General features: G+C 43.8%; 1 protein-coding gene across 1 annotated transcript in view; it reads left to right on the forward strand.

Annotated features, from left to right (window-relative positions):
- The window catches only part of pcdh15b (protocadherin-related 15b), a gene marked incomplete at both ends in the record, with an annotated part of 193,723 nt that overhangs the window by 71,212 nt on the left and 96,831 nt on the right, over positions 1-25,680 (forward strand). The window contains 7 exons of the mRNA XM_080835675.1: positions 1,162-1,296; positions 6,532-6,681; positions 7,615-7,808; positions 13,056-13,188; positions 13,473-13,552; positions 16,103-16,196; positions 21,194-21,322. Of these exons, the coding sequence (XP_080691801.1) occupies positions 1,162-1,296; positions 6,532-6,681; positions 7,615-7,808; positions 13,056-13,188; positions 13,473-13,552; positions 16,103-16,196; positions 21,194-21,322 (915 nt within the window). The remainder of the gene's footprint in view (positions 1-1,161; positions 1,297-6,531; positions 6,682-7,614; positions 7,809-13,055; positions 13,189-13,472; positions 13,553-16,102; positions 16,197-21,193; positions 21,323-25,680) is intronic.

Consider the following 25,680-nt stretch of genomic DNA (forward strand, 5'->3'; position numbering starts at 1 on the left):
TTGTGTGTGTGTGTGTGCTTGTAGCCTAGTGGGTATGGCTTTGAAGTTTTCCCGTTTTTCATGTCTTGAGAACACCGGGGGATGTGGTGATCAGGACAATTGAAAAATCCTCTCACTTTTACTTTGGTTCTCAATTAAGGACTAACTTCCTGCACACGGATTCATTGTTGCATCAGCCAGAGAATTTATTCGAAGAAGAACGCACTGCTTAACTCATCATTTGACAAGCAGTAGACGGTGATGACAAAATCAAAAAAGAGAAACCAAGCCAACATCCTACCTGTTGGTTGTTCTCTGATAATTATTTCACAAAATCAGTGTCTAACTATGCCTTAGTGACAAGCCAAACATCAACCGCCATGTTTTAGTTAGTTGATGTTTTAATAGTTGAAGGTTTCCTCTGCTCAAGTGTTATTGTAGGCACTTAGTGTTTATTGCCTATTGAATAACCCCCAGGGAAAAGATCAGGACTTAAATGTATGAGTGAGCTATTGCTCTACCGGCTCATTCAGAACTGAATATTGTCAGTGTCTGCTCATTGTCATTCTAGTGTATCCGCATATTAGAGGTTATTTTTCTGTCGAAAACGGAAATACTTGAAAGCAGAGAGTCCTTATACTCTTGAAAATGGAGCTTTTTCTTTCCTATAGAGTTGAATGGAGCCTAGTTCTGTCTGATCACTGTCATTTTGCTGGATAACTCTTTTCAGTGCTTTGCTGACTAGAAACCCTTTTATGGGTGACAGCTGCCATGAGGAATGAGAATTTTCATTTCGTTGGTGAATTGTCGCTTTATGTTCTAGACATACTGGGTCTTGCCGGTAATGTCCAGACACTGTTTCAGGTTTAATCACCCCTGCGGTGGCTGAAGTCGTTCATTTCCAGACATTACACAGTAGATGAAATTATCTATTCAGAAGCGTTTAGGGTTTACCTAGAATTTCCCATCCAGCATGGAGAGAATAGCTTTGACCCAAGTACCATGGCATGTTCCTAGCTTCTTTTCTGCTTTTATCAAACTGTCTTAACTCTTCTGCAAAGTGCTGAAACTTGAACACAAGTTTGGATCTTCTTCCCTGTCTTTTTCTATTTCGTCTTATTCCCCTGTCTCATTGTTCACGTTGACAGTGACGTGTCCTTTTGTCTCCTGTTTACGTGTTAGACCAGAGACCCCATGGTGCACATCTCCCTGGGCAGCTACGACAGCATCTTCTCCGTGACCCCGCGGGGGATTGCCCGACACCTGACGCTGCTGAAGCCTGTTGACCGTGAAGCACAGCAGAGCTACGTGTTGGAGGTGAGTCACTGTCACCTTTCACCGTTCACCTGCACCTGCACCTGTCTCCCTCCCTTCATGCATCTCTCTGCCTCGCTCCCTTCATGTCCCTCCCACTCTCCCTCCATCTCTGTTATGTTCTCTGTGTTGCTTTGTCTCTTTCAATTCTTCTATCTTGCTTACTTATATGTTCTATATTCTTTCGGAGAGAACTTCAGGAGGCTTTTTGATTGGTATAGAAACTAATGTAGTAATGCTGCATTCATACCAACCCCATTAGGTCGCATTTCACAGTAGATTGTACATTTTTTTCAAAGCTCTTTACAAAGACCAGAGCCTGAAACCACTAGACCAATCACTCCTCTACTAACAGGAGAAAGCCTTAAGCAGAGCCCAGCTCACTAGAGGGAACCCATCGGCTTGGAACTGGCCGGGTAGAGGGATAGAAAAAAGATGGGGAGGTGGGAGAAGACAGGAGTGGAAGCGAGAGTCACAGCAAGCAAACATAATACATATTAGGTGGTATATACATGATACAATCCAGATTGATAACGGATAGAGATGGAGAGAGCCAGTATTCAAAGTATTGGTTGTAGAACAGCTAAGTGGGTGCATATAGAAAGAAATAGTTAGTTTAGAGTTTTCTGCACAGTGAGTGGTTCGACACACACTGATATGTGTTTGCCTGTGAAATAATGCATTGTGAGGGGTTTGGAGGCCAGACGTTACTGATACACCCATCAAGAATGCACACCCTCAGCTGAAAATTGCAAAACGACCTGCGTCCGACTGTGTTTAAACGATCTGCCTGGGTTGTTTCCAGTCATTTTCTGCCATGTTATTGTAGGTGCAGGTACTATTACCCATAATCTGTCCTTTGCCAGTGTTAACCCAACAAATGATTCCTAAACAGAAGCCCCCTGTCTCTCTAACAGTGCTTCTCTTTTACTCTTTTATTCTTTCTTTCTTTCTTTCTTTCATTCCACTTGTTTACTGTCCAGCTGTATTCTGCTTGACTGTAAAATGTGCTGAATATGATTGACTGTAATTCACTCCTGTTTTTCACTCAGAAAGTAACATTGTTGTAGCCATGACATGAACAGCCCAGTGATTTGTTAAAATAATTCAAACCTATTTGAAGTAAGGATTATATGACCGTATGTATGGAGGAGCGTTTAATAGCACAGGTTGCTTACAGTGTGGCTTCTCTGGTGATGTGATCGGTTCAATTAATGTGATTAACCTATTGATTGATCTCGGCTTTAATTTGTTTCTAGTTCAGTGATCCTATTTTGAGGACCCCTTTACAACACTTCTTAGGCTAAAGTCACCTGACAGATTTTGACACCAGCACCACATGTACAAGCAAGTCACAGCAAATGTCCTACTGCAAACTCGGTGAACAGGAAATTATTCCAAGTGCCAATTTTGTCGCTTTCTGGGTGAAGTGAGCATACGGCAACATTGTGACAACACGGCGTTCAGCTGTGTATTTTTGTATAGTGCATCATAATGATAGAGTGTATTACATAGCAGGCCCTACACTTAACAGACTCTGAGACAGAACAATGGTGTGTTTGTGGTCGGCAGAATAATACCTTATTGTGGCCCATACAAAAGACTGCCAGTTTTATACCCCCTGTTTTATTTCTTGGCAGGAGCCATCTGTTTGCAGTAATATGATATGTGACAGAGTGCGTGTGTGTGAGTGTATGTGTGTGTGTCAGTATTAGAGCGTTTGAGTGTGTGTGTGTGTGTGTGTGTGTTTGTGTGTCTGTGTGTCTGTTTTAGTATAAGATAGTTTGAGTGTGTCTGTGTGTGTGTGTGTGTCTGTGGTTGTTCCTGGTATGTCTTGTTCCTATTTTCACTTAAGTTAGTCACTGAGTTTGTGTACAAGCTCTAAAATCCTTGTGTTAACATTTCATGTATACAAACAGCTATAAGTAAGGGATCAGTAGCTGGCCATGGCCTTTTGTATTGATTGTAGGCACCAGTGACAGCAATCAGAGTGAGGAGATCTTTTGAAAAATTGAGTTTTAAGATGAATGGTACTGTTGCGGTCAGGGTTGGGAAGGTTGTTTTTGAAATGTAATAGGTTGCAGATTACTAGTTACACTGTCAAAAACAACCCTTAATATTTGAGAGCATATTGCCAAATGAATGGAGCCTGTTTAGATGGTGGAAGATACACAGCAATAAGATGAATGTTATATTCTACATATTAGCTCTAAAGCTCTAAATCACATATATTCCGATAATTTGATTAGTTTAATCACATATTTTTTTTTCAGTAACTGTAACAGTTTTCAGTTACATTCATTTCCTCATTCAATTCCGTAACTCTGTAAAATGTAACTAGTTACTCCCGTACCCTGTTCACGGTATAATGTGATACACTTGGGCTTTCCTATTAGCCCTGTCTGACGCCCGTGACGCCAGCATCCCATAATGAAATTAGGCGTAATTAATTGCAGTGCTCTCCTCTGACAGTAGAGTGTTATTGCTAGAGATATGCAGTATTTAAGTCAAGTGTGAGTGTGTGTGCGCGATTTTTTTGTGTTCAGGTTAGGAGTTTGTGTATACATTTGTTAGTTGATGCAGGTTTTTGTGTGCAAGTGTCTGGCTTTTTGCTATTCTGTGTCCGCGACACTGCCAAGTCTCTTCACTGGTGTGTTGATGCAGTGCAGCTTGACTCCTTTCTGCAGCGCTTCCTGCCGCTGAGTAGAGGAGGTTTCATCTAGGCTGGGGCCTCTAACTGGCCAATTGCTTAGCCCAAGGAGTGCCTGCTTGTCAGCTCCTAAATTGAGAAGTGCGAGGGGTGCCGCACAGTTGGAAACTGGAATGCCACCAAGATGAATTTTGTGATAGTTTTCCATTTACCTTGGCCCAGCCCCTGTACATTGTCAGGAACACTTGCAGATGTGCACACACACACACACACACACACACACACACACACACACACACACACACACACACACACACACACACACACACACACACACAAACAAACACTCAAGCACACAGAAAAACAAACAAGTGGAACGGAGTCTTATATATTTCCATCCACTACTCCCTTATCCCACAACACAGTTTCCTCGTAACCAGGTTGGCCACCCACTAAGACAACAGCATCTTGTGATGTTGTGTCCCTCTATATATGTGTGTTTGGTCTCATTTTACATCCCCTGAAATGGGTGAAAACAACAACACCACCACCAGAAGCAGCAGCAACAACATCAAGAACAACAACAATAACAAAAAAACTCCCTAAACAAAGCAGTGTTGTGTCTGGCGCCTGGTTCTCGCAGACGTGGAAACCAGACGGCCTTTGAGACTGGGTGAATACTGATGCAGCTGTGGGCGCCTGTAGCACTGTGTGATAGGCAAGACGAGGAGGAGGAGGGAGGGGAGGGAGTCTGTCTGAGTATTCATGGTATTCAGGGCACCGATCTTGACACTGGCTGATTCACAAAAACCAGCGCTGTCTCGCGCAGACACTTTCACTCGCAGAACAGCCGTGTAGTGCAGGTGTTCATAATGATATGATCTGATTGTGTTCCAGTCCTCCCTGCAATAAAGTAGGCCTCTTAATCTAATAGGAGGAATAACTGTTACTATTTGTTTGAATGTAAAATGTTTTTTTTTAGAATGTCCTAGAAAAGGATTATCTCAGGCTGCAGTGAGATTAAGTGGCAGATGTGAGTCACTTCTTAAAAGTGACATGGCCTGTGGAGCCGAGCACATGACAGCACAATTGTACAAACAACATGAATAAATCATGCAGCTGTGCCAGGCTGCATGATGTCTGTTATTTTCCAGAAAATGGTTTTAATTTAAGACCAGTGAGGTCCTGAAACAATACAGCACCTCTCTCTCTCTCTCTCTCTCTCTGAACTTGAGCTCCACAAATCTGTGTGGGTGTACAGGGTGATGACAGTGAATGATGGGAAATGATTTAATGGGGTAAAAAAATTGACAAACTTGTTATTTTAGCCAGACTGAGAAGTACCAGTGGCAGGTTGGCCAAGGAAAGCCCCGGTGTGAAGAAGGGGCATAGAGCATGCTGGCTTCATCTCTGTGTCAGAGGAATAGATCTACTACTCTGTCCCGCTACCACTCTGAGGACTCACAATGCCATCCTGGAAACATGCCTGTACTTCACTTGTGTACACTTTGTGTGTGTGTGTGTGTGTGTGTGTGTGTGTATGTGTATGTGTATGTGTGTGTGTGTGGTTAAGTTTGTGTGTTCATGATTGAGAAGTTGTGCGTATGTGTGAAGACCACTCTGTGCACAAAGTATCTGTCATCAATAGCTCGACTCATTTCAGATGAGCCATTCAGCACAGATCCCAGATCCTTGCCCATTTAGAATGTGTGTGTGTGTGTGTGTGCGTGTGTGTGTTTGTGTGTGTGTGTGTGTGTGTGTGTGTGTGTGTGTGTTAATTCCCCTGAGCCTCCAAGAATCATGAGGAATATGACGAATGACAGCTTCTTGTCACCTTCTCCTTTCTACTTCCTCTTTCTTTTTTGTCTTTTTACCTCTCCTGTGAATCTCACAGATTACCGTGGCATCAGGGAGCTCAGGGTGTGCGTTTCTGTGTGTGTGTGTGTGGGTGAAAGATGATGATGATGATGATGGTGATGATGATGGGTGGGTCCCCTGTTAAGTTTTTTTGTCTGAGCTGCATTAATTAAGGTTGTGCATCAGACTATTGAGTTGAGTTAACAAGTACACAACCATTGGCTGCTTTTGATTTAGTGTTCTGATCTTTTTCTGTTATTAATTTACCTTCTGTTTGTTTGCTGGCTTATTGCTGAATCTCCCCAAGTGGTATTGTTGGGTTATTGCATAGATGAGCTAATACAGTTGAGTAGGTATTGTTTTCTTTTCCTTTAATCTCATATGTTTGACCAACTTTCTCTTTAGTTGGCCATTTGGTGTGTTGCCAAATCACTTACACCACATTAGCTTGCTTTATGACTCGTGGAGCTGGCAAAGTCTGCGACCCTCCACTGACTGTGACTTGGGGCGCCTGCAGACACCCTGTATGGCTACTCAGAGTCCCATTTTACTTCCCCCGCACCAGGTTCACCTGCATCAGCAAGTTCTTTTTTTTATGCATCAACTGTTCAGAAAATATAGTTTTGAATTCTCCGTGCTGATCTCATAGGTCATTTCTCCTCCCTCTTCCCCCTCTCTTTATCAAATTTCCTCATCCTTCTCATCCTCCTCCTCCTCCTGGTCCCCCCCAGATGATCGCCTGGGATGGCGTCCAGGAAAGCTCACCGGTGACCGTCAACATCACGGTGATTGATGCCAACGACAACACGCCCACTTTCCCCAACGTGTCCTACAGCGTCAACATTTTCACCGACATGCAGCCGGGGGAGACGGTCCTGCAGGTAATCGATACTTAAACACACTCCGATGCGCCAAACACTCCACTAACTTAGAGTAATAGCATTAGCAAGGCCTCATTTATACATGGCATTTAGCCAAAATAATTGCTAAGGTCTCTGTGAAGCTTGTCTCCATGGAGTTTTTCCTTTTTTTTTGGCGGTGCCTGCTTGTCTGTGCTTTAGGGATTGGTGGGTAATAGTCTATTTTGCAGTCAGACCATGGCTTCAGTGGCAGTTGGTCTCCAACATGCTGGCATAAATGATTGACACTAAAGGTCAGGTTCTGTTTCACAGCTGGAAATCAAAGGGCCACAGGGCTCTTAGCCACTGAGGACGGGGGGGGGGGGAGATTGTTGGGAGGGCGAGTTGAATGCCAGGTCGATACGCTCTGAACCCGGCCTCCCGATGATTTGATTTAATAAGGTGTTTTTCTTAGGAGGCACACTCTAATTTAAGTTTATTAACCGGGGTCTTTAGTTTCAGTTGAATAGCCCTAGAAAACAAGTCTGAAAAAAGTGGTTAGAAAGTCATAGGAAGAGTTTTGGCTTCATTAGGAGTGCTTTAAAATGTTGTCTTTTCTCCATTTGTGTCATGCCAGCCCTTTTTCAATTTTGTATGCGATGCCTTCATGTGCTGTTTATGTGTTCTCAATTTTAGTTTTTCGTCCCCTCATCCTGGGGTATTTGTTGTGTTTTAGGTAAAAAAATGGGTCATCATTTCTGAAATGGCCTCACCCCATATTTACAGAATGTAACAATGATAGAAAGTGTGTCTAAGAAGAAAAATGTCCTTACTATAAAGTAGAGCAAGGTTTACTGTTAGAAGTCCTGGGGATTAAGAGCTATCAATTACTTAAACCATGAAGTAGAAGCTTGAACAACTGTCAATTATTCTTACATGCCATTATTTGTGAACCTGAAGTAATGTTTCTTTCAGCTGATGGCAGTGGATGCAGATGAGGGCCCTAATGGTCAGGTGTCCTACCGCATCCTGGCAGGGGACCAGGGCCATTTTGTGATTGAGAAGCGATCAGGGGTGATCAAAGCCATGCAGGGCATCAGTCTGGCCGTAGGCCGCACCTACGCGCTCACCGTGGAGGCCGTGGACAACGGCCCCAAGGCCCAGAGGAGGTCAGTGGGATTTGTAGTTTAGTCATTTGGAAAATACTTGTATGCTGCTGTCAGGCACAAAAAAAAATAAAGAGAAAAAAGAGCTTTGAAATATGAAGTACAGTTAGTGCCTCTGTATCTATGGATCGCTGAAACTGGGGATAATAGCGGACACAAAATATATAAGTTTATTTTCACGACTACATACATACCTATACATACCTTATCAATTTCACACAATAACACATTAACAACAACAAAGAAACAACTATGACACAACCTTGTAAGACAAGTTGAATGTGAAGATGGTCTCGCTCTTAAATCAATGCGATTCTGACGTTTGTGCTTATCCCTCAATGGAGGATGGAGTAATGAAACATCTCCTTTACACAACAGTTTACCTTCTCCCTTTCTTCCTTTCTTTCATAACGGCCCAGCCCCTCTCTTTGATTAAAAACGTGAAGAAAACGAGGAAGGAGACATCAAGGACAGACATATACAGTACTGTGCAAAAGTTTTAGGCAGGTGTGAAAAAATGCTATGAACTAAGAATGCTTTGAAAAATGTAAACAATAAATGTTTATTTTTTTATCCATTTACATGGTAAGACTGAGCACAGCAACAAGACACAACATAGTTATACTGCATCAGCAGGGTCTCTCCCAGACAAAGATTTCAAAGCAGACAGGGGTTTCAAAATGTGCAGTTCCAGCTCTTTTGAAGAAGACGTTGAGGATCGTAGACGCAGTGTTCAGCCAAGGAAACTTAATGCAGCTGATGAAAAACACATCAAGCTTATTTACCTTCGAAATCGGAAGATTTCAAGCAGTGGCATCAGCTCAGAACTGGCAGAAACCAGTGGTACCCAGGTACAGACATTTACTGTCAGGGGAAGTCTGACCAGAAGTGGTCTTCATGGAAGAGTTGCAGCCAAAAAGCTCTACCCCGACAAGGAAACAAGGCCAAGTGACTGAACTAAGCACGTAAACATAGAAACTAGGGTGCAGAAACATGGCAGAAGGTGCTCTGGACTGATGAGTCAAAATTAGAAATATTTGGCTGTAGAAGAAGGAAGTTTGTTCGCTGGAGGCTGGAGAGAGGTACAATAATGAGAGTCTGCAGGCAACAGTGAAGCATGGTAGAGGTTCCTTTCCAGTTTGGGGCTGCATTTCTGCAAGTGGAGTTGGAGATTTGGTCAGGATGAATGGTGTCCTCAATGCTGAGAAATACAGGCAGATACTAATCCATCATGCAATACCATCAGGGAGGCGTATGATTGGCACCAAATGTATTCTGCAGCAGGAACATAACCCCAAACATACAGCCAATGTCATTAACAACTATCTTCAGCTTAAAGAAGAACAGAAAGTCCTGCAAGTGATGGTATGACCCCCACAGAGCCCTAATCTCTACATCATCGAGTCTGTCTGGGTTTACATGAAGAGACAGAAGAATTTTAGGAAGCCTACATCCACAGAAGATCTGTGGTTAGTTCTCTAAGATGTTTGGAACAATTTACCAGCCGTGTTCCTTCAAAAACTGCGCAAGTGTATCTGGAAGAATTGATGCTATTTTGAAGGCAAAGGGTGGTCACACCAAATATTGATTTAATTTAGAATTTTCTTCTGTTCCTTCACTGCATTTTGTTAATTTATGAAGAATTGATGAAAATAAACTGTTAACACTTCCATTTTTGAAAGCATTCTTAGTTTACAGCATTTTTTCACACCTGCCTAAAACTTTTGCACAGTACTGTATGTGCTTAAAGTCACGTATAAGGTGCAATGGTGCACAAAGGCTATTCAGAGTGGTGCGGCATTTAAAACGTATGAACCGTACAGATAACTGAAACCGTGGTTATCGAATCCTTGGATACAGGAGTTTCACAGCACACAATGTCATCATAGTGCAGGAACTCTAGCCTTGGGTTACAACCACAGGTGGGGAGAGGTAAACTGCTATACATTAGGGTGAGTGAGCAAAGGCATTGTGATGCCCCATGGGGATCTGATAGGGATGCTAAACAGGGGTCCGTACAAGGAAAGACTAATCAAGATGGAAAGGTTCAGATAGAATGGGAAATCTGGTATAGACACCATAAAACCACCAGGAGATGCTCTACTTTAGATTAGGATGGAAATCCAGTACACAGCAGAGGAGCTCTTCTAGGAGGTGGTCCAATGGATTTCACTTCTAACAGAAGTTAGTATGATCTAACTGTAGACAAACCTGCTTCTGTTTCTCTTAGGAAATGTATGCTCCATTTACTTGTGCTGCCAAGCCAAGCATTCTAGTATATGCTTGAGTTTTAAAACCTCCCAATCTCCTGTCTATTCTATTGTTAGGGCTTGATCCTTAGATACCAAACTGGTATTGACCTTTAGGTGACCTACATCCTACTAAAACCATCTGCACGATATTGGAGTGCCTTTCACTTTGCCAATCATGTTTTAACACTCAGTTAGGCTTAATCACTGAGCCACTCCTTTTATGAGAGTTATCTTCCAGCAGAATGTCAATTGTCAACTAGATATCCTAACCTGTTAGGTTCCCCTTGCCTCGCTCTGTTTTGAAAACAGTATATGTCCTGCAGTCCAGAGGTAAACGCACGCCTCTGTGTCTTTTGTTCCTGATTTGAGTTGCTTTTGACATGGGTGTCAGCACTGTAAAGGGATTTGTGTCATATTTCCGGCAAGGGTAACTACTGAGCTGTAAAGCAAATGCGAGCTAACACTCAGGAGCGCTTGCTCCAACGTGCTGACAAAGATGATTGACAGAAAAGGACGGCCTCTGTCCAAAATAGATCTTGGGGGTAGAAGGGAAGAGAGGAGAGAGGAGAAGTGAGAATCAGGAGCAAGCAGATGGATTCAAACACTTTTTAGAGGATTTATAGCACACATGCGGCGTATGTACATGATCATACATGATTCCATGAAACATAAAAGAAGCTACGTGTACATGTACAGAATTAATAGTGGATGAAAATGGAGTTACAAAGATAAGCAGAGCAGCCAATGACGCCATTAGTTTATATTACAGGTATACAGGCGGGCATACAGTATTTATTATAAGCAGAATAGAATGAATGCATATGAGTTATATGATATATATGCATATGATTGTGTGCTTGGAATGGGCAGCTGTAAGTGGAAGGTTTCTGCAGGTAAATTGGTTGGAAGGACTGCGGCAGCATTTCACGCAGTAGACAGGTTGAGAGGCAATACCAGTGTTAAGGAAATGTTGTAGACATGCATATGTTCATATATGTGATCCTTTGCTTGATTCTTTCGGCACAACATTTTCCCTTTGCCTTTGCAGTTCCATTTGTTTGCAAACACTGTTGTTAGCCCCGTGGCGCTAGTTTCATTTGAAAGATCATGTGGGACAGCACCAGCATTGGGAGCCAACTGTGAAAACGTTTACATTAATTACCTTGCCCTCAGTTCATTAGTATGTTTAGTTTGGAATGTAGCTGAAAAAAATATCATGCTTTAAAAACCTCCAGTCCACCTAATTGTTCATTAGGATAATGTTTTAAAGGCTTTATGAATGCCTGCTGAGCGTAAAACAGTTACACAGCAGGGAAATATGTTATGCTACACATATGCAGAAGGAGATTTGAAACCTGCCTTTCAGCTATAGAAATCGGCAGCCTCTGAATACCACATGAGGCTAAGGGCCTAGGCTTATAGACTTCTGTTTTTGTGTGTACGTGTGTGTGTGTTTATGTTTTGTTTTGTGGGATATAGGGTATTGATGTTATTTTGGGATTAAAGTGAAAAGGAAACAGTGTGGATGCCTATGGGACAGTTAGGAGCAATCCATTTCTGTTCCAGCCTGGACTTCATATGTGGCACACTGTCTAGTTGCTTATCCACTCCTCTCCGCCCAACCGCACCCCTATTTGTAAATCAATACGATCCTAAGGGATGAGTGATTCCCCCCGTCCACCTTCCCAATCCCGCCCCAACAGTTATTCTGGAAATATCCACTGGAATGCTGTGCCAATAGTGTCACTCTGGACTTGTTCATCTGTCACTCTCAGAGAGGAAATGAGTGTCTCTTGTCGTTTTATTTCATCCTTTCTTTAGAGAAAAAAAAGACAAAACGAATAGGCTTTGGTTTTCTCTCCAGACCAATTCAATTCAATCTCTCCTCCTCTACACCGGCCCCAGTAATTATGGGTGGCCACAGAATCAATAAGGCTCTTGAGCAGAAGGCATCTTTCTTTTTTTGTTCAACATTTGTGGGGAATGTGTTTGGGCAACTCTGCAATTTCATTGCGGGAGAAAAACACATCCATGTTATGAAAACAAAAACAAAAAATACATATGGTCTGTTGGACATGAAAGGTTTTATGGAAACAATGAAAACCTGTCCCCGGGAAAAAAAAGTCAGATAATGGAAAAAGCAGAAGGTGTGTAACTATGCTGACCAGATGGCACTTAAATATGGATAGTTCATCGCAAAACTTTGTTTTATTTCCGGAGAGAGAGAAAACTAAATTACATACGAGCTGCTGGCTCTTACAGAAACAGGTTGGAGCACATCCAGGTCGGCAACATGCCACCCTCAGAAGAGACAAGCTATCCAAGGGTGATCCGGAATCTTTAAAAAGTGCGTCCTGCCGGCTATTGTCACACCTGAGTGCTTCTTCAAAACGACGAGACTCCCATGTGGACGTCTGAGGCTTTATCCATTTATGCCTGTGCCTTTCTCAGAAAGATGCACTTTCATTTAAGATTCCCGGAACTCTCTGCTAGGTCATGCACCCATGCCACCATGAACAAACCATGAAATTCAGTTTTTTTTAAACCAAAATAATATTTTATATTGAAATATATGGTATCTTCATGTTATCTGATGAATTACTCTTCACGTCCATGTTGAGTTAAGCATGTTGTTGTGTTTCTTAGTGATCAACATTAGATATGTATGATACTGAGGTTCATGTTCGGTCTGTGATTGTTGATTGCCTTGATTATGCATGCCTTTGTGGATCCTGGGTACAACATATGGCTGTCCCCAGCCAGTTTTGCGTTGTTGTATCCTGCTGCTCATGATCTTAGGTTGGGCAGCTGTTATATTGGTTAGGTTAGGCTGTTTGGTATGAGTACTTGCATGTGACAGTGAGAGGATCGGCCACAGTGGGAAGTCCCAAACCGATAGCACAAGGAATTTAACATCTTTTCCTGTGTATAACTAAACTATGAGTGCCTTGTTTGTTTGTGGTTATGCATGATGTGAATGTATCTTCATGATCCACAGGAGCTCCATCACCACTGTGTACATTGAGGTGCTGCCGCCCAACAACCAGAGTCCACCACGCTTCCCCCAACTTCTCTACAACCTGGAGGTCAGCGAAGCCATGAGGACTGGAGGCACACTGCTCAACATTCAGGTTGGGGGACCACACATACATACATACATACACACACACGCACACACACAAACTGAATGTTTCCAATTCTGATGCGTTCTGACCCCTCACAATTTGAATGTGAACTTTGAGGAGTTTGAGGAATGTCTTTGCTTCAGACTGCGGGCGATGCCTGGACCCCGCTTAGCTCATTTCACTAGAAAAGGCTTTTAGGCACGATCACAGTTTGATAGATTTTCCTTTTTTTTAAAGTGAGTAATGGAAAAACAGCATAAAAAAACTAAAAACCTTGTCTGTCTTTGCAGGCTACCGACCGTGAAAAAGATCCCATTACCTACAACATCCAGAGTGGAGATCCTGACGGCACCTTCGCACTCCTGCAACAGTAAGCTAGTTTTTCATCTCCTCCATATAGCATATTGAATGAACGTTTATGCTTCTTCCTCATGACGGCACAGGCCAGGCTGTGGGTTAACGAATTCATCTCAGGAAGGTGAAAGATTCGATTTTTTCAGCATAGTGTATTTATATTACCTCCAGGGAAGTCGTCATTCCTGTCTGCTCAATAACACACATCCTCTTTATATGTTTTTAAACCTCCACATGCCTGAAGAAATACATAATTAATAGGAAATAAATTGGTGGAAATACATATCATTTGGATAATTTGGGGGGGGGGAGTCCAAGCAGATTTGCTTGTTAGGCCCTCGCGTTGGTCTTGGCAGGCGCTGTATAGCTGGAGTGCTAATGTGTTTAGGGGGAAATATTATTATGTTTAAGCAGCTTTCCTACACTTAATCATGCCGGGTCAAATGTGTGCGGATTCAAGCAATGAGGTCTCGACTGCCACACACACACACACACGCTTTTACTTACTCTTCCTTTCTAATAAGAAGCAGACTTGCAGGCAAGCCTGAGGGGACAAAGGGCACTTCAATCATTGGCCTAAAATTCAAATTTTGATCAGCAGCCGGTCCAATCTGATGCAAGTTGGAGAAAACACTATAAAATTTTAATCAGCTGCCGCCACTATTGTCCCTTCAATAAGGAGGCAAATGAAAACTGTTGAGCGTAAAGATTGAGTGTGTGTGTGTGTTTGTGTGTCTGTCTGTTTGTCTGTCTATATATCTGTGTGTGTGTGTGACAGTGTCTGTTGATCATGAAAACTAGTCTTGTGGACCTGGTTTTATCTATGGATGAAAGCATCCACAATGTGATGGATCCTTCTTGTTTTTCATGGAGGTAGCTTAGTTAGAAAGCCCAAACCAGAGCAGCCACTGTGATGAAGGGTTTTGAGCGTATTTATTCTGAACTGTTCATTTGTGCGACACGATCAAATGAGATAGTTTTACTACCTCTTATTTTTTTCTACTGTGAAGTGAGAAAAAGGATAAAAAGTTGTTTCCCTCATGTCCCCCTTCTAGTCTAAATGTCTATGGTACAAATCCCACACCTTTGACATCTACGTATGTCCTGCCTACCTAGCACATAGCCACGATGAACAGCAGACCTCTCTCCTCAGACCCTAGAATGCTGCAGAATAAACACCCATGCTTCCTACAGCTCGGTAGAAAATGGCACCAACCGAACGGAGTAGACCTTTGAAACAGTAACGGCGAGATTAGAAAGAGCAAGATTGGAACAGCATTTCAAACATGGAGCACAGAAGCATCCGATTGGTAGAATGACCTCTGCTTTGTGTCTGTCTTGCTCATCAGCAGCTTAGCGCTCCAGCGCTCACCACTCTGAGCAGAAACACAGAACATGTTCTGTTCGCTCTCATTGTGTGGAGTCTTGCTGTTATGGTCAAATATCTCTCATATTCCTTTGTTACTGCCATTAATGGTGTATAATGAAGGGCTGGGGTTGCTATGTACGTGTGTGTGTGTCTGTCTGTGTCTGTCTGTGTGTTTGTGTCTCCATGTATCCTTGCAGCTGTTATTGGATTTGATATAGACTGCATTGAGGATTCATGAAAACATGGCCGAAAACAGTGACGTGAATTGTTTTCTAGCAGTTAGAGGCATAGGATTGAGCAACGTTCAAAAAACATGGGCTTTGTCCAATAAAAAAAAAACAATGCTGAATCACTTTCAAAAATTCTAAATGTTTTCATTGTGTCCTGCTGTTATGTTAAATGATCTCCTATATGCCTTTGTTAATACTATTGATGGTCTGTAATAAAGAGCTGATTCTGGGTGGATGTGTATCTGTGTGTGGATTATAAAATAAACAACTCTGAGGAGAAACACTGTTTTCTATTAAAAAATATAAAAATTTGACTTCCAGCCTCACAACCACAATTCAAATGTACTTTACAAAATATACTTATACTCATTAAAGTAAAGGCTGTTAGTCATCTTTTTTTTGCTATTGCTTTTGCTATTTAATCAGTACACTTGACAAAATAATTATATGTTAAAGAACTAAGGCGTATTAAGGCCAACTGCTTGGCATATCGTTTGACATTTGAAGCACTTTCCTTCCTCTCTCCCCGCGTGATGTCCAAATGACATTCATAAAGTTTATAGAGCCACACTGGAGAGACAGGAAGTCAGCCTGACACCAGTGCACACGGAAACTTTCAATTCAAAGCCTTCAGTGTATATATAGTATTACATAATTAATCAAATCGATTCATAATGGATTTAATGATTATTAATGGATTAAAGCCCTGTCATAAAGTCAATGTACTATTTATTATATTTATTATTACTCCGCTGAGATGCAGAGGCTTTTTTCCGCAGCAGAAGTTCCTCCTAATCAGCCAGTGGTGGCATTGAGCATGTCATGAAATCTCGACAGAACTTAGGCACGGCTGCCAAACGCATTTCACAGCATTTTGCCAACAACACTGTGTTCTCATTCCCAAAAGCATTGGTTTGTTTATTTATGTGTGTCAGTGTCTGATTGTGTGTTGAATGCCGTCACACAGATCTGGGCTCCTGCTTCTGGACAAGGCGCTGGACAGGGAGACGACGGATCGATACGTGCTGGTTGTCACAGCGTCCGATGGAACAGCAGACGAGGTATGTCACCCCCCCCCCCCCCCCTTCCCCTTCAGGTGAAACTAATCCCCACTGGGTTCCCTGTAAAGAACATCGACTGACACAGCCGGATACCAAGCCTTTCCAAACACAAACCAGCTGCCTTACTCTGGGTCCGAACCCTGGGTTCAATAATATTGATATTGAGGCACACAATGAATGAACTTGCTGTTTGAAGAACTCATCAGTTACAAGCAGCAGTCTAAACTGTGCTGTGACTAACTAAGCAGTGCTCGTGGGATGTACTGTATATGTGAGGCATGTATATGTTACCGGGAGGTAATGCTGAAACAGACAGGAGTTAGTTTAAGAGGCATGTATATTACTGGGAGGTAATGCTGAGACGATGCTTGTACTTGAGTATCATTTCCATAGGCTTGCAGAATGGTCGAAAGTCTTCAGCGTATCGTATAGCCTACCTGACTTGTTTGTTCAGTCTATCTGCGGTCGAACTATTAGTCAATTGGCTCATTTGTCAGTCAACAACTCCATCAGTCAATCAGCTGAAAAAGCAGTAGTTACTTCTTCAAGCGACCACGCGATTGGACCTTTTAGCCTTTCAACCGCTTAGCTCATCCGATCATTCATTTATCCGTCCATCCATCCATCTATCCATCCCTCTTTCCATCCATCTCTTCATTCATCTATCCTTTTATCCATCCATCCTTTTCAAGCCAATCCTTTCTTTTCAATCAGTGTGTATCCCCTCTCCCCTGGTTTGGTAATTTCTAATGACTTGGCCCTGCTGGTTGCGGCGGAGGAGCAGATAGCGCTGGATCTAAATGGAGAGGAATGACACGCTCCGGGCCCCCCTGCCGAGGAGTAATTACATCTTCATGATTGAGATGAATGAGCGCTGCAGCGGTGGGCGTGCGAGTGTGTGTGTGTGTGTGGGGGTGTGTGTGTGTGTGTGTATGAATGTGTGTGTGTCTGTGTCTGTGTGTGTGCGTGACCATGTGTGTGTTTGTGTGTCTGTGTGTGTGAAGACAAGTAGCAAGGCCTCTGTCCAGTGCCCTATCTCAACCCACATCACACAGTGGCTCTGTGAGGTCCTGCACTACTGTAGAAAGCCGTCTTAAGTGTAGGTGCATCGGGGAGAGATGTGTGACCAGTATTCCTTTTTATCGCTCCGGGCATTAAGAAGGGCTTTTAGAGGAAGTGCCAGGAGGGGCGTTGAGTAAAGGGCCTGATATCTATCATTTAGCATTAGTCAGGGCTCGTTTCTCCATCTTCCAGTTGAGATGCGGTAGGAGCCAGTTCCAGTTTGAAGCTCATGCATAACATGACAAGGTCACACATGGCTCGAATCGAAATTTTGGTCACATGTAGTCATATAAAAAAGGGAGGGGGAAGACTTGTGCAGTCACACACACACACACACACACACACACACACACACACATAATGACAGAGAGGAAGAGAGATATGAATAAGAGATTGCGTGCGTACGTGAGTGTGTGTTTGTGTGTGTGCGTGCGTGCTCGCATGCGTGTGCGCGCGTGTGTGTGTGTGCGTGTGTGCACTATCTGACTTTGCACTCAGAAGCCGAGCAGGTATTATGAAAGGGTCTGACTTGAGCGGAGTGACCCAGCCTAGTAATTAATGAAGAGTTAACACAAGAGTGCGCCGACCTTCATGGAAAATGAATAGTGATCTGGGCCACGCTCTCTCTCTCTCCCTTTCACTCTCTGCCAAGCCCTGATAAGTGAGTATCTCCGCTGATTTCATTAGAACCCCCCTTAGATCGGAGAATTGCAGGTGGCAAGCTGCCCCTTTACACACACCCACACACACACACACACACACACACACACACACACGCGCGCATGCTCAATAGATAGGCACTTGTCCTTCTCCCATGAAAGTCACATTTACAAAAATATCTCAAAGCATGCGATCTCATTCCCTTGCTTGTAACTATCTTTTCCATGTGATTCCTTTGTATTCCCTCTCTCCTCTCTCTCATCCTCCTTTCTCTCTCTCTCTCTCTCTCACGCTTCTTGTCTCCCTCCCCCTTTTGCTCCTTGTCAGATTACTCTACGGTCTGTCCTCCCAGAACCTGAAGATTTTCTTCTTGAATTTTGAATAGAACAACAGAAAAAATTATTGGGAAAAACTGCAAAAGTGTGTTTTGTGTGCAGTAATGTGTTGCCTCATTGGTGTGGTGTGTGTGTGTGCAGTTGGTGTGAGGGCTCTTAAAAACCGTTGACCTTTTCCTGTGCAGTTGGTCACTGAGCATTATGAGAAAGTGCTCTTCTCCTAGAAGCACAGCGCACTATAAACGTGTTTAGATGTGTGTGGCTATGCCCATTTGTGCAGCTGGTGAGGTCAGCCGCTGCTAACGAGAGATTAACATGGGCTGTCCTGCCCTGACTTTGCTCCCCACTAGCTGTGAAGAAAGTGGGTGCTAGAGCAGGTCATAGCCCCTCTTTTACCCCCAGTGCCATTCTGGAGGTAATGCCCAAGATGGAGATAAAGTACCTACCAGAATACCACTGTGGCCAAGCCTCGGCTGTTTCTGCCTCAGTTGCCGCGGTGAAGGAACATTCTTATCTCCTCGACAACAAACTTGTCTCCTTGAGCACCATTCAGGCCCTTATCTTAGCCCAGTGCTCAGTCAGCAAGGACGGCGGATACAAATGTTTGCCAAAAGCGTAATTCTCCTGGAATGCCATGACATGCGGTACAGGCTGTACATAACTCACATAACTTTGTCCTTTTTGTACGGCGGCAGTGTTGTTATTTTATTCAGTCTGATTCTGCTGGGTTCAGCGTTTTGCTGTTCGTGTCATCCCCAAGAGAAGACAAGATGTGATGTCAAGAGAGAGGGTTCAGAGACATACAGAGAGAGGTTCAGTGTTTGGAGAGTTGGGACAAGTGCAGCAGCAGACTCTAACATACACATAACACTTAATATTCATCACACACACACACACACACACACACACACACACACACACACACACACACACACACACACACACACACACACACACACACACACACACACGTACTGTATGCACAAATATGATGCCTCCTGACGTAGCAATATCACATACACATACATTAAGTGATGTGGTGAAAAGCATGTGGGTGGTTCCAAACATGATAGAGTCGGGATGGTTCGTTTTCTGTCATGTCGCAGATTCAACGCTGGAAGTCTTCAAAAGACTATTAGGTATACAGGTGCAAAGGAGACATACTATTCTCCAGTAGCTCTCTGGAAGGAAGTGAGAAATATGACATCTGATGATAGCGAGGTGTTGAGTAGACAGGTGCTGGGAGATAGGATGCGGCGGTGGGCAGGGAACAGATATGATGTGGGCGTGTGTTTGGGAATGAGATTAATACAGACGCTGGGGCCTGAGCTTCCCTGTGGAGCACATAGTGAGGGGTAAACCGGCTTACCATGGCTCCTGTGTGTGTGTGTCTGTCTCTCTGTCTGTGCACGTATAAGTGTGTCTGTGTTTGTGTGAGTATGTCTGTGTGTGTCTGTGTGTCTGTGTGTGTGTCTGTGTGTGTGTGTGTGTTCGGTGTGTGTGTGTGTGTGTTTGTGATAAGTGTTGGTGTGCATGTGTGTATGCGTATGGATTTTCCTGCTATTCAGCATTCAGTGCATTCCTCCTATGATGCATCTAACATACCTCTGCACTGCAGTGCTTCTCTGGATCCATGGAGACTTTTATTGTGAAGGCCCATCACAAACAGGCCCCCTGTGCTGACACACACCCACACCAGTGCCGGAAGAGTGAAATACTCCTCCCTTTATTAGTAACCACAGCAACTCATTCATCAGCATCATAGACACCAGTGTTGATGTGTGTGTGTGTGTGTGTTTCTGAGGGTGTGTGTCTGTGTCTGTCTCTGTGGGACGGGTACCCAGCTTTGATGCCTCTGGGCTACAGACTGAGAACTTAATGAACTTCATGCAAGGGTGGAATCCATCATCTTCGCAGGACTGGACCGCACTCGCCTGTCGGGTCGGTTCGGCCTTCACGCAGTCTCGACAAATTGCATTTGCACCGATCAGCGCCCCTCACATCGCATCTCTGGCGTGTAAACCTTGCCTTGCGTGCTTCTCTGAAAGAAGAAGACAACGTCCCCACTGCTGATGCCTGTCAACTCTCGTCTCAGGTTTTCTCCTCAACACTGGGCTTCATGCTGCTCTCAGAGCTAGACCGGATGTGTGTCTTAGGCCATTAGGGGGTGGAGGAGTTTTCATTTCATTTCTTCAGGTTGTGATTAGACAGAGTCCACCCCACGACTGAGCTTAGTGTGTCTGTGTGTGTGTGTGTGTGTGTGTGTGTGTGTGTGTGTGTGTCTGTGTGTGTGTTTTTGTGTGAGTGTTTAACAGAAGTCTAATTAAACTTTTTTCTTTTTTTTTTTTCCCTGTTCTTCTTTTTTTAATGGGACAGATAGACAGAAACAGCCTGCAGGCCATGGTTCAATTTGGCGGCTGTGTGTGTGTGTCGGTGTGTATCTGTGTAAATGCGTATATGCATGTGTGTGTGTGATTGTGTGCATGTGTCAGTGAGCGTGTGTGTGTCTGTGAGTGAATTTATGCTAGAAAAGCCCCACTGTTGCTTTAAAATGCTAATTCACTGACAGCTGTGGAAATCTTTCATCAGGCCCCCATTCAAGTCTGGATAATGAATGCAAATATGTTATCAATTTTACAAGATCTATGTAAATGAACCAGGGTGAACGGCTACAGGCAGGAGGGTTGGGGATGGGGGGGGGGGGGGGGAATTGTTTATGAAAAGCAGATATCGCTGTTGGCCCTTGCCAACGGACCCTCAATTAATACAAATCAAGGATTTATTCAGCTAAACATTTGCATGCCTTTCAAAAAAAGAAGGATGCACGTTGGTGCGTTCATCAGGAGAAAAAAGATAATTGCTACCCTTTGGTGTGTGGGTTGCTTTGGAGACAGGCTTACAAACATTTGTGTCTTTGTCGTGTGTTTGTTTGATTTGCAGACCTCCACGACCACCGTCAACATCCTGGTCACTGACGTCAATGACAACGATCCCCTCTTCGATCCCTCATTCCCCAGGAACCTTTCGGTCCTTGAGGAGGAGGCCAACGCGTTTGTAGGTCAAGTGAAGGTCAGTCTTGTTTTCCTACACACACACACAGATTGATGTATACACATGTGATGCCCTGACACCTTCCACACACATTTCCCAAACACACCCTTTGTGTTATCATCTCTATCCATCATTGTGTATTGTACATTTTTTACATTTTACTAGTCTCTTCCTCCGTTCTATTAGTTTTTCTGTGGGTTTGGCCATTGTTAAGTTGGATCTCATTATCAATGTGTTGATAGTTTATACTAAGGTAGCTGAGAGTAATGAATATATTATTGCACTACCGAAAGTGGTATGTTGCCAGTTTACGAGCAATCCACCTGCTAACTATGTGCCTCTAAAATTTGAACTGCAGTCAGTTTAAGTTTAAGTGACACAAAGCATTGAGAGGGAGGGGTTTGCACCCGTCCTGCCTCAACTCTCACATACATCAGACTCTAAATAACTGGTTGTCCGTGCAGCTGCCTGGATGAGACATTTTATTTTTGAATCTTGAAAATTACAGAGGTCCAGACCACACTGACCTTATAGCTGGTTATGGATATGTGCACACACACACACACACACACACACACACACACACACACACACACACACATACATACACATACACACACATAAACACGGAGAAGGGAGATTGTGTGTTGATTATGTGACTACTGTTAATAAGACTCAGACTGCTATTTCTAAGACTACGGCTCCTCTCTCTCTCTTTCTCTCTCTCTCTCACACACACACATACACATACACTTGTGCATTTACCCTTTTAGTCTCTCTTACTCTCTCTGTGTGGTTCCCCTGAGAGGGACATTGAACTCCACTCAGTAATGGAACTGGAATGTATTTGGCCTTTGACCCCTCAGTGCCATGAGCACTCACAGTGAAGGCAAACAGTCTGCGTTTCTCAGTGTGTGTTGTTTGCACTCTTTGCAGCCCCCACACATCCACATCGTTCCTACACTGTAGTAGGTAGCAGGTGAATGAGTAAGGAGAAAGTGTTGAACGGCAGACAGCAGGAGTTATATTGTGTTAGCTGTGCCCCATTTTTACGAGCAATCATGCTAGCAGGTATTTTAACAGCTGTCATGGCAGTAAAAATATTGCTAACAACGCAGTTATGCCACTAGACGCTGAGTCTTTATGACTAATGAGAGGATGTGGTCATGATTTGGTCATGACATTTGTTATAGGAAGGGTTCAAAAAAAGTCTACTCACAAACCCGCTTGTTCTGACTGCTTGTTCCTGTTTAGGGAAGAGCCTTCGAAAAACTCATTAGCATTTAGCAGTTGAAGGAAAAGTAAGAGAGTTAGGTCATTCACACGTTCATTATGATGTTATTATGCCATATTGTCATAAGTCATTGTCATTCTACCCCCTGTTGACCAAGTAACAAAGACAGCAATGGCCCCTTATTCACAATGTTGATATCATAGGAAGCCATTGCACCATTGATGTCCCAGTATTTCTCCCAGGATTGTTTAACGTCTATGTGGAGTGATTTACGTCATTTAGTGTCTTGTGGTGAGCTTATTTTGAGAAATTAAACTTTGTTTCAGGCTATGCGGTTTGTATGTTATATTAACACACCCCATCAACTTCCAACTGTTAAAGTAGCTCTCTAAGCTAGTTACATAGCGAGGACAGCCAAAGAAACTGGCATGAGACCCTAACTATGACTGTGCCATGAAATAATGCTCTATTTGAGTCACTGTACTGGACATCTGACATGCTGACAGTGCTGACTGACTCCCATCTCATGGAGGTTCAGCAGTCAGTATTTTGTATTGTGTATGTGGAAGAGGCTAGTCTGTGTCAAGTGTTGAACGCTTCCTAAAATCATAAAAGCCAGACCCCAGGTTGTTTGAGCTTTCAGCAAGCGCTTCATAGCATTAGCCCACTCCCAGTGATCCCCAAGATAAGTATCGCAGCCCCTACTGTCCAAAACCGACCCTCTCAGCCCCTACAGTCCGACCCCCTCAGCCCCTACAGTCCGACCCCCTGAGTCACTACAGTCGGACCCCGACCCCCCTCAGTTTCCAGTGCCAATGTGCCCACATGGGCTGATCGCATGGCGCCATGCGCCCCCCCCCCCCCCCCCCCCCCCCCCCCCCACACAGGTGCCAATCGGATGCTGTATCAGCCTTTCCCTGTTTGTCCATCTGCTGTAGTCCTGCGCCCTCCCTCCCAAACCCAGATACCCCTCCCTCTCCACCACCACCCCCACTCTCCCCCGCAGGCTCTCGACCGGCTTCGACTGTTTATGATTTCCCAATTAAATAAATGTAATTTAAATAATTTGCCACCTTCAGGGACAGCCTGTAATGGCGGGCTTTGTTCAGCTCGGTTAGGCGGACGAGGAGGGGTAATTAGCAGTCTAAATTAATGCGGGCCGCGCGCCGTCAGAGGAATAATCTGAGAGGGAGAGAGAGGGAGACTGTGTGTGTGTGTGTGTGTGTGTCTGTGTGTGTTTGGGGAGGGCTTTGGGGTTTGTTTGACGATTGAGTGTTTCTTTCTGCTCATTGTGTTTGTGTGTTTGTTTATCTGTATGTGTTTGACATGGGTGGAGTGTTTGTCAATGGAGTGTTCTTTTTGTTCATTTGCTGTGTGTGTATAGGTGTGTGTGTGTGTGTGTGTGTGTGTGTGTGTGTGTGTGTGTGTGTGTGTGTGTGTGTGTGTGTGTGTGTGTGCTTTCACACATCTGCTTGTGTGAGTGTGTGTTTGAGTTTGATGTTTCGTCTATTGAGTAAACGCTCCTTGTATTTATCTGTGCTTTGCATAAGCAGCCTACCTGGACACACACTGACCACAGCCATGAGACGAAGCTGAATGCCTGCCATGCATTTGTGCCTCTGACTTCACAGGCTCGCTCTCCTTTTGAGCTGCTCTCAACTTGTTTTATCTTATTGCAGGTAGAATACTGATGAGATACAAATCGTTAGTCTTTGTCACATTTGTTGTTTTGTTTGATTTGTTTTGTGGGTATGCTCAATAGCCAGGTGGTCATTTCTACAAAGGGAAAGCTTCAAACACATTCCTAGATAAAGACCTCCTTGCTTCCTTGTTTTTTCTATGAAATTGACATGTATTGCCAACCAAACCATCAAAGTTTGGTTGGCAATACATGTCAATTTTATAGAAAAGTACAGTCCACGTTTCTGGCAAAAGGTTGTTGATATTTGAAGTCAACAGCAAATCAAGTTACACCCCTCCCTTCCGTGCACCTGAGGCAGCATGTGTAATGGCTGGAATTGTGTATAGCTCAGTCTCAAAATTGTTTCCTATTTTATCGAGCCAGGACTGTGTACAAACACACAGAACAGAGACTTAAAGGACTGTGTACAAACACACAGAACAGAGAGTTAAAGGACTGTGTACAAACACACAGAACAGAGACTTAAAGGACTGTGTACAAACACACAGAACAGCGAGCTGAAGGAATGTGCAGATGAATGTGCTAAAAAAGTGTTTTGGATTAGAATCGAGTACTGAACCTTTAACTGAGGTCTTTATCCAAAGCGACTTAAAGCATTAGTAAGGAATATATCCTACCAATGATACGTGTTAACAGAGATTTGAACCTTCGTGTTGTCATCACCTTGCTTTACCAGATAATCCCCAGAACCTCAATAATAGCCAGCTGGCTGTGTGTTATCATCCATAACTTCATCCCCTCAGTGATATCAGAATATGTGAGTGGATGCCTTAATGAACAGATAAATGTTGGATCTGACAGTGATGGCGGTTGCTGTAATGTTGTATTTACTAATCAGAGACACGAGCCCCCGCATGTTGATGCAGTTGCCAGATTGGCTGAGCATGTGTGGTGCGTGTTGTTGAGCGACCCCTCTGTGTCTGCTGCAGCTGTGTGTCTGACTCCCTCCCTCTCTCCCTCCCTCCCTCCTTCACCTTCCTTCTCCTCCTCCTCCTTCTCCTGTTGCTGCCGCAGCCTCAGCCCCCGACACTCATTTACAACCTGTCCCACATCTGTGAGTGATGGATCCTGGAGGCGCTCCAGAGAATGCCATCCTGCAAAACAAGCACACACACACACACACACACACACACACACACACACACACACACACACACACACACACACTTGCACATACACACATACACATACACTCGCACACACATACACTCACACACACACACATACGCACACACATTCACATACACACACACTTGCACATATACTGTACATACATATACACACACACGGACACGCGCACACACACACACACACACACACAGATAGACACATACACATTCACAGACAGACAGACAGACAGACAGACAGACACACAGATGTGTGCGTGCGCACACACACACACATACGCACACACATTCACATACACACACACTTGCACAT

Source organism: Sprattus sprattus (assembly GCF_963457725.1).
Source record: "Sprattus sprattus genome assembly, chromosome: 3".
In the NCBI taxonomy this organism is placed as follows: domain Eukaryota; kingdom Metazoa; phylum Chordata; class Actinopteri; order Clupeiformes; family Clupeidae; genus Sprattus; species Sprattus sprattus.